Source organism: Crocuta crocuta, unplaced genomic scaffold (genome assembly GCF_008692635.1).
Source record: "Crocuta crocuta isolate KB4526 unplaced genomic scaffold, BGI_CrCroc_1.0 scaffold23, whole genome shotgun sequence".
NCBI classification, from domain to species: Eukaryota; Metazoa; Chordata; class Mammalia; order Carnivora; family Hyaenidae; genus Crocuta; species Crocuta crocuta.
Window position 1 is genome coordinate 427838 of NW_027529439.1, and position 12526 is coordinate 440363.

At 40.9% G+C, this 12526-nt stretch overlaps 1 protein-coding gene and 1 pseudogene across 1 annotated transcript in view; one reads left to right on the forward strand and one right to left on the reverse strand.

Moving 5' to 3' along the window:
• Nucleotides 1-12526, forward strand: part of APMAP (adipocyte plasma membrane associated protein) — a 37281-nt gene that overhangs the window by 11683 nt on the left and 13072 nt on the right. Inside the window, exons 2-4 of the mRNA XM_077760149.1 lie at nucleotides 51-167; nucleotides 4792-4907; nucleotides 11750-11842. Of these exons, the coding sequence (XP_077616275.1) occupies nucleotides 51-167; nucleotides 4792-4907; nucleotides 11750-11842 (326 nt within the window). The remainder of the gene's footprint in view (nucleotides 1-50; nucleotides 168-4791; nucleotides 4908-11749; nucleotides 11843-12526) is intronic.
• On the reverse strand, nucleotides 11236-11329 carry LOC144228330 (U6 spliceosomal RNA; annotated as a pseudogene).

The window sequence follows — 12526 nt, forward strand, 5'->3', positions numbered from 1 at the left end:
GTCCTGGCTGAGCCTCTGCTGATGACCTTTGTATATTCCATCTCTGGCAGCTCCTTCAGTGGCCGTGTGTTCCGAGTGACCTTCTTGATGCTGGCCGTCTCCCTCACAGTTCCTCTGCTTGGAGCCATGCTGCTGCTGGATTCTCCCATAGACCCACAGCCTCTCAGGTGAGCTGCCTGGCCATTCTTGGGAGGGCTTGTATGGCAAATAGAGTAGGCTGGGATAGTATCTAAACCAATTTGGTTTGAAAGGTAAGTTACTAGGGGAGAGAGATTTGTGATTTCTTTAGTGCCTGTGCTTTGTGTGGATTCAGGTATTCCACAACATATGCATGGTATTGTCCACGATACTCTCAAAAACAAACCTGTACAAACCACATACAAAAACCAGAAAAATCCCGAATATGAGAAGCTTATATGTTAGAGATAATCAAAATTTGAATTCATTTGAAGTGGCAAAAGCACACACAAAGGTTAAGTTACTTTGTTTAAAATTTATAAGTAACTGATTTTTATTTTAATTTTTTAAATGTTTATTATTTATTTTTGAGAGAGAGAAACAGAGCATGAGCAGGGGAGGGACAGAGAGAGAGGGAGACACAGAATCTGAAGCAGGCTTCAGGCTTTGAGCTGTCAGCATAGAGCCCGATGTGGGGCTTGAACCCACAAACTGTGGAATCATGACCTGAGCCAAAGTCGGATGCTTAACCGACTGAGCCACCCAGGTGCTCCATATAAGTAACTGATTTTTTTTTAACTTGTGATTAGTGTTCTATTTTTCCTGTTACCTTTCATTGGTGGGCGTCTATGAGTATTGTAGTCCATTATAACTTGAAAAAAAACAGTATACATCTAGGTGCCCCATGAAATGTATTCACATTTGTAATTATAATAGTGCAGAGCCATGCTCTTACTAGTGTGATGATTTCTGACATTGATGTTGAGGGTTGTGCAGTCTGGCTCAGTAAGTAAATTCCCCTTTCCTTTTGAAACTGCCCAAAGGTGATGCTTTCTGAAGTTTATTTTAAGTAAGTTAGTCCATGTAAGGCTTTAAAAACTTCAGATAAGAACTATTGCCCATTATAGAGTCAGTATAACATATACAATGGAATAATGTGTTCGTGTTTTATAAATAAAAATTAAGACATTATATTGGACTCAATTTACTGAGAATGTATTCAGCACCTATGCTGCTTTAGGTAGGTACCCAGCTGGATTCAAGGATATAAAGCGGACACAGTTCTGACCTCAGATTGATGTCTGTATACAAGAGTCAACTTTTTGTTGTTGGATTTAGAATTAGTAAATGTATGGGGTGATGATAAAATATAAGATTGAGATTGGGTGAAGGCCAGGGCATTCTAGACTCATGAGAGTGCTGGCTTGTAATTCCTGGTGTGCCAGTGGATCCTTGCACGTGTCTTCCTGGCTGAGCTGGGCCCAAGGGCATACTGAGTGTCCTCTCTAAGGGGGCTCCCAGGACACATAGTAGGGGAAGGTGGCTCTGTCTTGCTAACCCATCTCAACCTGCAGAAGGATGTCGCTCATCCCACCCCAAATAGAAACTGATCTGGGGTTTTCTAGGTAATCCAGTTGGCTAAGGTGGGAGTGTGAACTGTGTCCACAGCAGGGGATCAAAACCTGGGCTGAGGAGCTAGCCTTGGAGAAGAGCCGGAGAGTGGAAAGAGCAGGGAAAGATGGAGCTTCGGTGACTAGAGGCCTTTGATCTCAGTAGAAGTGAATTTATGTGTGGAAAGAGTAAAGAAATTCAAAGGAAAGATAGGTGTGTGCTTCTGACCAGAAACTGAAAGGGAACATGGCCCACTAAGGATTTGAAGTTGTACAAAGCAAGTTCTGTCTGTGGAATAGAAGAGCCTAACAAGGAGGGAAGGGAAGAGAAACCCAGTGAAACCAGAGTGGCTGACAGGAATCTCTACCATACTCAGACTTCAGGAATGACTTGCTCAAAAACTGGAGTGGCCCCAAAATGGAGAACAAGAGCAGAAGACTGGCAAAGGTGTAAGAACAGAAATGAGCTGAGGTTTGGAGGAAAATGCTAGTGACAACAGCAAAAAAAAAGGCTTCTTTCAAACTCTGTTCAGAGCAAAAAGAACAAGGAAGGGGGAAACCCACTGTCTGGAATAAGTAAGTGGTTGCAATATTGATGATGATGGAAAAGCAGAGCCACCAGCTTCTGCTTAGCTTCTCTTACCTCCATGAGCCAAGGAGTGTGGGGCATGGCAGGGAGCGGGGCCAGGCCAACTGGCCAAGTGGGAGGGCTGCTGATGGAAGTACCTCAGAGATCTACCCCTGGTTACATGAGCTCCTGTGAGAACTTACACCACACTTCGCAATCTCTGAGAAATCACAAGAGAAGAATGAAGAGGGATGCAGACCCCTCCATACTGGATTATATGCAGTTGGTTTCACTTCTAAGCAGCAGTCACCAGGAAGGTTGCAGGGCTTTGTCAGAAACCTGCCCTGCAAGGTAACCTTTCCTTCCTTGTTTCGCAGATTAGAGGACCATTGTAGAAATGGCGCGTATGACATCCTGATTTCTGGATGACGTTGGTCAGGTCTTTCAGGATACATTTGATACATGGAGTTAATGGGACTTAATATGAGTTAGCAAGACTTAGTAGGAATTAATAGGAAGTTAATAAGAGTTTACAAGTTAATGGGTTTTAACAAGGTGCTATGTGGCCTGCCTGACCATAGAGCACTGATTTGGGCTTCCTGGGGCCATTCTTCCTTGATGCTTCTGCTCAGGCTGCAGGAGTGGGAGACCTTTCTTGCCCAACCTTTACATTTTTTCATTTAAGTTTTCTTTGTGTCTGCCTATTGAGGTAATACTCAGACTTCTTGTTGTCAAGACAGTGCACAATACTGATTAGGTTGATGCTACAAATATTTCTTGAGGACTACCTTTGTGTAGGGAATTAGGCAAGGTCCAAGGACTAGGTGGTAAGTGGTTGCTGAGTATCAGGTATGCTGTCCTCTATCCCTGGCTGTATGTGCTTTTTTAGTCTTCGTGCGCACTGCAGGAGGGCTGACCTTCCCAAGGTCAGAACTTGAACCCAGCCATGTCCATCTCTGTAGCCTAGGCTCTTCTCATCAAAGTATGCAGGTTGCAGCCCTGCTCTTTTCCAAGAGTGTTTTTTTTAAAGCAGGTAGAAAGCCATAATTGGGAGGCAGGGTAGAGTGAAGTTGTGGGGTGGGAGGGAGTTTAATTCAGAGGAAATTGTGAAGTGTCCTGAGTACACACCTGACTCAGAGGAGCTAGTAGGAAGTGAAGTGCTCTGCCAGGAAGACAGGGGTTGGATAAGGTAGGGAACCTTCTCCTCATTCCACAACCTCAGCCACCCCCCCTTCTTGGTTCTCACACTCTGGTGAGCTGGCTAGGAAACTGCCCAGCTTGAGGTCAAGATAGGGAACAAATTGGGAGATATTCTTCCTCTCTGCTCCATCCTTCCTTCCTTCCCCCACTCCTCCTTGCCATAGTGTGCATTAGGAGCCTCCTGTATGCCAGGTGCTTGAAATATAGCAGTGAAAAACAGAAATAAATCTCTGATCTCATGGGCCACGTGCTCTAGTGGGGAAAGACAGACAATAAATGTAACAGAGAAGTGAGAAGCCGATAAATACTATGGAAAAAATAGAGTGGGGTAGGTAGGGGCTGGGCTTTTGGGGGAGGTATGGAGTATTATATTGGGTCCTAAGAGTAGGCCTCACTGAGAAGTGAGGGCAGAGCACAGAGGAGCTGGTGCCAAGGATTTAAGGTGGGAGGTGCCTGTTATGGTCGGGGACTAGCAGGGCAGGCTAGCAGGAACAAGGAGGGGAGGAGCTGAGAGAGGTAGCTCTGGGGGGACTGGGAAGGGTGCCCCTGCAAGGCCATAGGTTCTGGGTAAGATGGGGCTGTTCCAGGGCTGTGAGAGCCAAATTCTGTGATCTGACTGTATTTCACAAGGTGCACGGGGCTGCTGGATTGAGGATACACTATAGGGAAAAAGGGAGGAAGTGGGGGTGAGAACATGGTGGCCTGGACTAGGATGGTAATATAGGACTTGGGGAGAAGGGCTTTAAACCGTGTCTGTCTTCTGAAGGTGTCACCAGCAGGGTTTGATGGCTTGGGAGAAGCATGTGTATTTGTGTGTAGATGGGAAGGATTAGTGGAGCGGGGAGGTCCCTGGAGCTGAGTTTGTTGTCTGGGGGAGGGTCCAGGGCCCAGTGGAAGCCAGTCTCGGCCCTAAGAGGGACAGGTAGGAGGCAGAATACACCTGTGCTGGACTGTGGGCTGGTGGTGCCAGCCCCAGGCCAAACTCCTCTTATTTCTTATGTCTTCTCCTTGAAGCAAGAAGCAAGTCTATCAGCTGTGAAACATCAGCACCACTCCACTCCGCCTTAGTTAAGATTTTAATAACTGGGCAGACTGGGCAGCAGCCACTGGAAAAATAAATGCCACGGTGTGTGAATCAGAGGGTGTGAGGAGGTCTAACCTGCCTTGGGGCATTGGTCTGGGACAGGAGCTCATGTAGGTGGAGGCCCCAGGTACTCAGGTGATTACCAAAGTTCTTGCATTAGCTGTAATCATATTTTAATTTTTTTGTACTATGACGTGTTTTGATATCCTAGAATATTTTTCCCCTTGACCTTCATGTTTCTGGCAGCTAAGGTTGTTATTGCAGTGTGCCATCTTTATCAAAAACTGGGGAGTTATGCATGAAGGTCCTCAGTAAACACTTTCTTCATGTATTTCTTATAGACAAATCCCTATAATTGCATTATTTTACAGCTTCAAGGAACCCCCTCTCTTGCTTGGTGTTCTGCAACCAAATACGAAGTTACGACAGGCGGAAAGGCTATTTGAAAATCAACTTATTGGGCCAGAGTCCATAGCAAATATTGGGGGTAAGTAGTAAACCCCTGGGATTTCAAGGCTCTCTGAGGGGGGTTCTGCCAGAGCAGTTGCAATGCACTGCTCCTGGGTGGGGGGGTCCTGGACGTCCTCCTCAGCTGCAGGTGCACTGTGCTTGTTGAGCAGATACCCCTCAGCTCTCTGAGTTACAGGCCATTCCAGTACTGTGTGGTTTTGAGTTCATGTCTGTGGGGCACTTTATTCTGCTCAAGGTGTCAGGTCCATCAGATTGAAGAGAAAAAGGAAAGATGGTAACTTTGATGCTTAGCTCATTTGTCAAAGTTAGGTAGGTATTACTTGATAGGACATTGTTTCTTCGTTCAGTTTGTCTTTGCACAGATTTTATTTTTATTTATTTATTTTTAAAATTTTTTTTAATATTTTATTTATTTCTGAGAGAGACAGACAGCGTGAGCAAGGGAGGGTCAGAGAGAAAGGGAGACACAGAATCCAACACAGGCTCCAGGCTCCGAGCTGTCAGCACAGAGCCCGACGCGGGGCTCGAACCCACGAACCGTGAGATCATGACCTGAGCCGAAGTCAGACGCCTAACCGACTGAGCCACCCAGGCGCCCCCAGATTTTATTTTTGAAAAGAGTACAAATGATTCTCTGTATTTCCACTGTTATGTTTGTTTTTGTTTGAAGCTGACTTTGGTGGGTATGTTTAAGGGTAACTTAGCTGAGTGCTAAGAACTAGACGTGGCTTTGGTTCTGATTCTTGAGTCTCTAGCCACAAGGCACTTTCTGGCTTTTAAAATGAAGATTAAGCTCAGGAATCAAAAGACACGGTTAATGAGAAATTGAAGAAGTTAAAATGAGATGAGGATTTCTGAGCCGCGTAATACGGCAGTATGCCCCTCATTCTGAAGGATGGTGTGTTTCCGTGAGGCGGTGGTGGACTTGTGCGTCCTGTGTGCTGCTGAACACGGGACCCAAATCTGGTGTTGGTTTGTTTGGCTGGCAGTCGAAATTGTCGTAAGAGGGATAGGCATTTCATGATAGAACCTCATGTTTCTTTTTAAAAGACAGTGATGTTTATTAATATATTTCACAAATTTTGTGTTTTTTGGTGAAAAACCAAATATTAAGATTTAAAGCTGGAGTTTCAGGGAGTTACAGTGATCTTTTTTGTTATCTTTCAAAGTGAATGGTTTTCTTATTCCCTCCCTTTTGTCTCGGGCTGACGTTGCACCTTGCCACCAGGACTCGTCTTTTTTCCTTAACGCCCTGGTGATTCTCCCTCTGACATTTCTGGTTAGGCACAGGGGGGGCCTGTTACCCGCCTACAGCTGTAACCATAGAGAGGCCCCCAGGGAGCCCCTGCTTCCAGCTTCATCTGGAAGTTGTCCCTGGGGATTGGCTGCCATGTTGCTGGCAGTGGAGGGAGGCACTAGCCTCAGGACAGTGGCAGAGGAGAGTAATCACCAATTAACATGCTTTCGTTTTTCTAAATAGATTTCATTTTTTACAGCATTTTAGATTCATAGTAAAATCGAGGGGAAGGTACAGAGATTTACCATATTCCCCTACCCCACCACCACGTATATATAGCCTCCTTAATTATCAACACCCTGCACCAGAGTGGCTCATGTATTACAGTTCATGAACCTACACTGACACGTCATTATGACCTGGAATCCATCGTTTACCTTAGGGTTCACTGCTTGGTATTGGACATTCTGTAGGTTTGGACAAATGTATAATGACATATATCCACCATTATAATATCGTACAGAGTAGTTTCACTCCCCTACAAATCCTCAGAATTCCTCTGTGCTCTACCTTTTCATCCCGCCCCACCCTGCAGCCTCAGGCACCTTTTTACTCTCTACATATTTGCCTTCAGGAATGTCATATAATTGGAATCATGTAGCACGCAGCCTTTTCAAATTGGCATTTAAGGTTCCTCCATGTCTTTTCATGGATTCATAGCTCATTCTTTTTTATTGCTGAGTAATACTCCATTTGTGAATGCAGCAGAGTTTGTCTATTTATCTACTGAAGGACATCTTGGTTGCTTCTAAATTTTGTCAGTTATGAATAAGGGTGTGTAAACATCCATGTGCAGGTTTTTATGTGGACTTATGTTGTCAACTCATTTGGGTAGATACCATGTAACACTATTGCTGGATTGTAAAAATATGTTTAATTTTATAAGAAACCATCAAACTGTCTTCCAAAATGGCTGCACCATTTTGTATTCTGATCAGCAGTGAATGAGAGTCCCTTTTGCTCTATATCTTCACCAGTATTTGGTGTTGCTTGTGTTTTAGATTTTTGGCCATTCTAATAGGTGTTTAGTGGTATTTCATTGCTTTAATTTGCAGTTCCCAAATGGACATACGATGTTGAGCAGCTTTTCATATATTCATTTTCATTTGCATACCTTCTCTGGTGAGATTTCTAAAGCTTTTGGCCACTTTGAAAATTGCGTTATTCATTTTCTTACTGTTGATTTTAAGAGTTCTTTGTATATTTTGGGTAACAGTCCTTTATCAAGTGTATATTTTACAATATTTTCTTCCAGTCGTGGCTTGTTTTCTAAATCCCTTGACAGTGTCTTTCACAGAGCAGAAATTTTTAGTTTTAATGAAGTCCAACTTACTAGCTATTTTTTTCATTGATTATGTCTTTTCTGTTGTATCCAAAAAATAATCACCACACCCAAAGTCACATAAATTTTCTCCTATGTGATCCTCTAGGAGTTTTATACTTTTATATTTTACATTCAGGTCTGTGATCCATTTTGACTTTACTGTTGTGAAGGGTGTAATGTCTGTGTCTAGATTCATTTTTTGTATGTGGATGTTCAGATGTTTTAGAACTATTTGTGGGAAATATGATCTTTGCTCCATTATATTACAATATATTATGTAAGATTGTATTGTGAAAGATCAGTTGACTATATGTGTGTGGGTCTATTTCTGAATTCTGTTCTGTTACATCAAACTATCTGTCTAATTCTTTTTGCTATTACCACAATGTCTTGGTTACTGTAGCATTATAGTAAGTCTTGAAGTCAGGAAGTGTCAGTCCTCCAGTGTTGTTGTTCTTCAATACTGTGTTGGCCATTCTGGATCTTTTGCTTCTCCATAGAGTCAGTTTTAGGATATCTATAAATAACTTGCTGGGATTTTGATTGGGATTGCTTTGAATCTATAAATCAAGTTGGGAAAAACTGAATTTTTCACAATTTTGAATCTTCCTATTCATGAACATGGAATATGTTTCGATTTATTTAGTTTTTTTATTTCTTTTTTTTTTTTTTTTTTAAATTTTTTTTTTAATGTTTTATTTATTTCTAGGAGAGAGAGAGAGACAGCGTGAGCAGGGGAGGGTCAGAGAGAAAGGGAGTCACAGACTGAAACAGGCTCCAGGCTCTGAGCTGGCAGTCAGCACAGAGCCCGATGCGGGGCTTGAACCCATGAACCACGAGATCATGACCTAAGCGAAAGTCGGACGCTTAACCGACTAAGCCACCCAGGCGCCCCAGTTTTTTTATTTCTTTCCTTAGAGTTTTGTAGTTTTCTTCTTATAGATCTTGTACATATTTTGCTATATTGAGACCTAAATATTTTATTCTTTTGGGTGTTAATGTAAATACTATTCTATTTTAATTTTATATTCCACTTATTCATTGCTGGTAAATAGGAAAGTAGTTGACTTTTGAATATTATCCTTGAATCCTGAAACCTCGCTATAATCACTTATTAGTTCTATGAGTTTGTTGTTGTTAATTCTTTGGGATTCTCTACATAGACAGTCATATCATCTGTGAACAGAGGGATTTATTTCCTCCTTCTCAGTATACCTTTTCATTCTGTCTCTTTTGCATTAGCTAGGACTTCTGATACAATATTTTGAAGGAGTTGTGGGGGGAGGGGACAGTCTTGCTTTGTTCCTTAATCTTAGTGAGAAAGTTTACAGGTTTGTCACCAATAATTATGATGTTAGCTGTAGGTTTTTGTAGATGTTCTTTATCAAGTTGAAGTGCCCTTCTATTACTAATTTGCTGAAAGTTTTTATCATGAATGGGTGTCGGGTTTTGTCAAATGCTTTCCTGCATGTGTCAATATGATCATGTGATTTTTCTTTAACCTGTTGATATTATCGATTACTTAATTGATTTTCAAATGCAAACTAACCTTGCAGATTTGGGATAAATCCCACTTGATTAGGGTGTGTGATTCTTTTCATATATTGTTGGATTTGATTTGTTAATGTTTTGTTGAGGGTTTTTGCATTTGTGTTCATGAGAGATCTTGGTCTGTAGTTTTTGGTAATGACTGTCTGGTTTTGTCATTAGCATAATGCTGGCTTCATAGAATGAGTTAGGAAGTATTCCCTCTGCTTTTATTTTCTAGAAGAGATTGTAGAGAACTGGTGTTATTTCTTCCTTAGAAATGTTTGGAAGAATTCATTGGTGAGAGCCTTGTGCTTTCTGTTTTGGAAGGTTATTAGTTATTGATTCATTGCTTCAATAGATATAGGCCTATTCAAATAGTCTATTTGTTGTGTGAATTTTAACTGATTGTTTTTTTCAAGGAATTGGTTTATTTCATCTAGGTTACCATATTTGTGAGCGTAGAGTTGTTATGATATTCCTTTTATTATCCTTTTATGTCTGTGGTCTATCATCATGTTTCATTTTTCATTTCTGACATTGATAATTTGTATCTTCTCTCTTTTTTCTTAGCCTGACTAGAGGATTGTCATTTATTGATCTTTTCAAAGAACCACCTTTTGGTTTTGTTGATTTCTCTTTTGATTTCCTGTTTTTAGTCTCATATTAATATCAGTCTCTTCTAATTTTTATTTATTCTTTCTTTCTCTGCTTACCTTGGGTTTACTTTGCTCTTTCTTTTCTAGTTTACTAAGATGGAAGCTTAAGTTATTGATTTTAGGGGTGCCTGGATGGCTCAGTCGGTTAAGCGTCTGACTTCGGCTCAGGTCATGATCTCGCGGTCCGTGGGTTCAAGCCCCGCATCAGGCTCTGTGCTGACAGCTCAGAGCCTGGACCCTGTTTCAGATTCTGTGTCTCCCTCTCTCTGCCCCTCCCCAGCTCATACTGTGTCTCTATCTCAAAAATAAATAATTGTTAAAAAAAAATGTAAGTAATTGACTTTAGTTCTTCTTTCCTAATATATGCATTCAATGGTATAAATTTCTTCTAAGCACTGCTGCATCCACAGATTTTGATAAATTGTATTTTCATTTTCATTTAGTTCAAAATGTTTTTCAGGTACTCTTGAGATTTTTCTTTGACCTCTGTGTTATTTAAAAGTGTGTTTAATCTTCAGGTATTTTAAGGATTTTCCAGCTGTCTTTCTGTATTGATTTGGATTTTAATTTCATTGTGGTCTGAGAGTAGATTTGAGAGTCTGGGAGTATGATTTATATTCTTTAAAATGAATTTTAAAATTCATAAAATTCTTTTATGACCCATATTTTGGTCTGTCTTCCTGAATGTTCCATGTGAGCTTGAGAAAAAGATGTATTCTGCTGTATTTGAATGAGTAATTGATAGATGTCAATTGTATCCAGTTGATAAATGATGCTCTTGTGTTCAACTATGTCCTTCCTGATTTTCTGTCTGCAGGACTTGTCCATTTCTGATAGAGGGATGCTGAAGTCTTCAGTTCTTATGGAGTATTTATCTCTTTGTCCTTGCATTTCTATCAGTGTTACCGCATGGGTTTTGATGATTTGTTATTAGGCATGTACATATTAAAGCTTGTTATATCTTCTTAGAAGATCGATGCTTTATTATATGTAATGTTCTTCTTTATCCCTAATAATATCCTTTTCTCTGAAGTTGGCTCTGTCAACATTTGACTTGGTATATCTTCTTGGTGTATCTTTATAAGTGAAGTGGGTTTCCTGTGGACAACATGTATTTGGGTCTTGTGTTTTGATTTCTTCTGAGAGTCTCTGTATTTTTAATTGGTGTATTTAGACCATTTATGTTTAAAGTGATCATTGATATAGTTGGATTAATATTTACCATAATCGTTACTGTTTTCTATTTGTTCCTTTGTTTTTTGTTCCTACTTTTGTCTTTACCCTCTTTCTGGCTTTAATGTTTTTTTGTTTGTTTGTCTTAGTATAGATGACACAGTGTTATATTAGTTTCTGGTATACAACTTAGTGATTTAATAACTTTATACATTATGCTATATTCACCACAAGTATAGCTACTTTTATAGTTTTATTGACCATTTTATATGATTCCATTTTATCTTCTTGCTTAGCATATCAATCTTACCTTTTCTAAAGAATTGTTTTAGTGGTTGCTCTAGAGTTTACCTGTCTATATTTAAAAACTATGGAATGTTTATTTGTATGTCATCCTTGCACAGAGGCCATGCTAATCTCTGCATTGTTCTAATTGTATATGTGCTGATGAAGTGAGCAGTCAGTGTGCTTTAGTTTTATCCTGAGGGACTTTCTTGCAGTTTTTTCCCTTCAGTTGGATATAATCCACATCAGTGGCAGACACTCATTGGAGGTAGACATGAACACATACCCCTGAGTGCTGAGCATTAGCCCAAGAATCCTTATTCTTTTGAGGGTAGAAAATCCTCATGTTTCTTTTCACTGACTGGTGTCTGCTGGCCTCACCCTTGCTCCAATGTCAGGTTCAAGCCCACATTGTTTTATCACTGCTTGCTTTAAGAACTTTTGAAGGACTCAGACAACAGTTCTTCATCTTCATAACTGCCATTTTCTCTCTAGAGATGAAAAATACAAACAAGTCACCTCTGTTGTAGATGGCTACAACAGTTCTTAGGCTAATCTAGTAACTTTCTTATTCCTTTTTATTTTTTAAACAGATGTGATGTTTACTGGTACAGCAGATGGCCGGATTGTAAAACTTGAAAATGGTGAAGTAGAGACCATTGCTCGGTTTGGTTCAGGCCCATGCAGTAAGTCAGTGATCATCCTCCCTGATATATGTCTCTTGTTACTGAGAAAAGTGCTGAATGGCTGTGTGGAGCTAACTCTCCCTAGAAGTCAGGTTCACTCTTGGAGAAAAGAGCCCCTGACCACCTGGCAGATCAAGCCTGACCTGGGCATTACCACTAGCTCTGCCTTTGCCATGTGGTCCCTTGACTTCACAGTACCTGATCTTATAGGCAGTGGCCCTGGCACCTCCAGTTACCTCATGGGCCCTACCCCCCACCATTCCATAGTGGCCTATGTTCACCCTTGAGGCATCTTTGGAGAAGATTATAGCCATTGTCACAGTGCTGCTATGGAAGTGCAGTTGACTCTGTTGTTACTTGGAGACTTAAATGTCATTCCTACATTAGCTTCCCAGGAATTTCAGCAGTGTCATTCAAAGTGGAAACACCCTGAAGTCACTCAGGTTTTGGGAAATGAAAGTAGAAGAATCTTACCATTAAAAACTAGTAGCCCACAGATTTTTTACTAGTTATTTTTTTTTAAATGTTTATTTATTTTTGAGAGAGACAGTGGCAGACACCGACTAGAGGCAGACATGAACACATGCCCCTGAGTGCTGAGTATCAGCCCGAGAGTCCTTGCTCTTTTGAAAGTAGAAAATCCTCGTTTTTTTTTTCACTGTCTGGTGTCTGCCCAGAGAATGA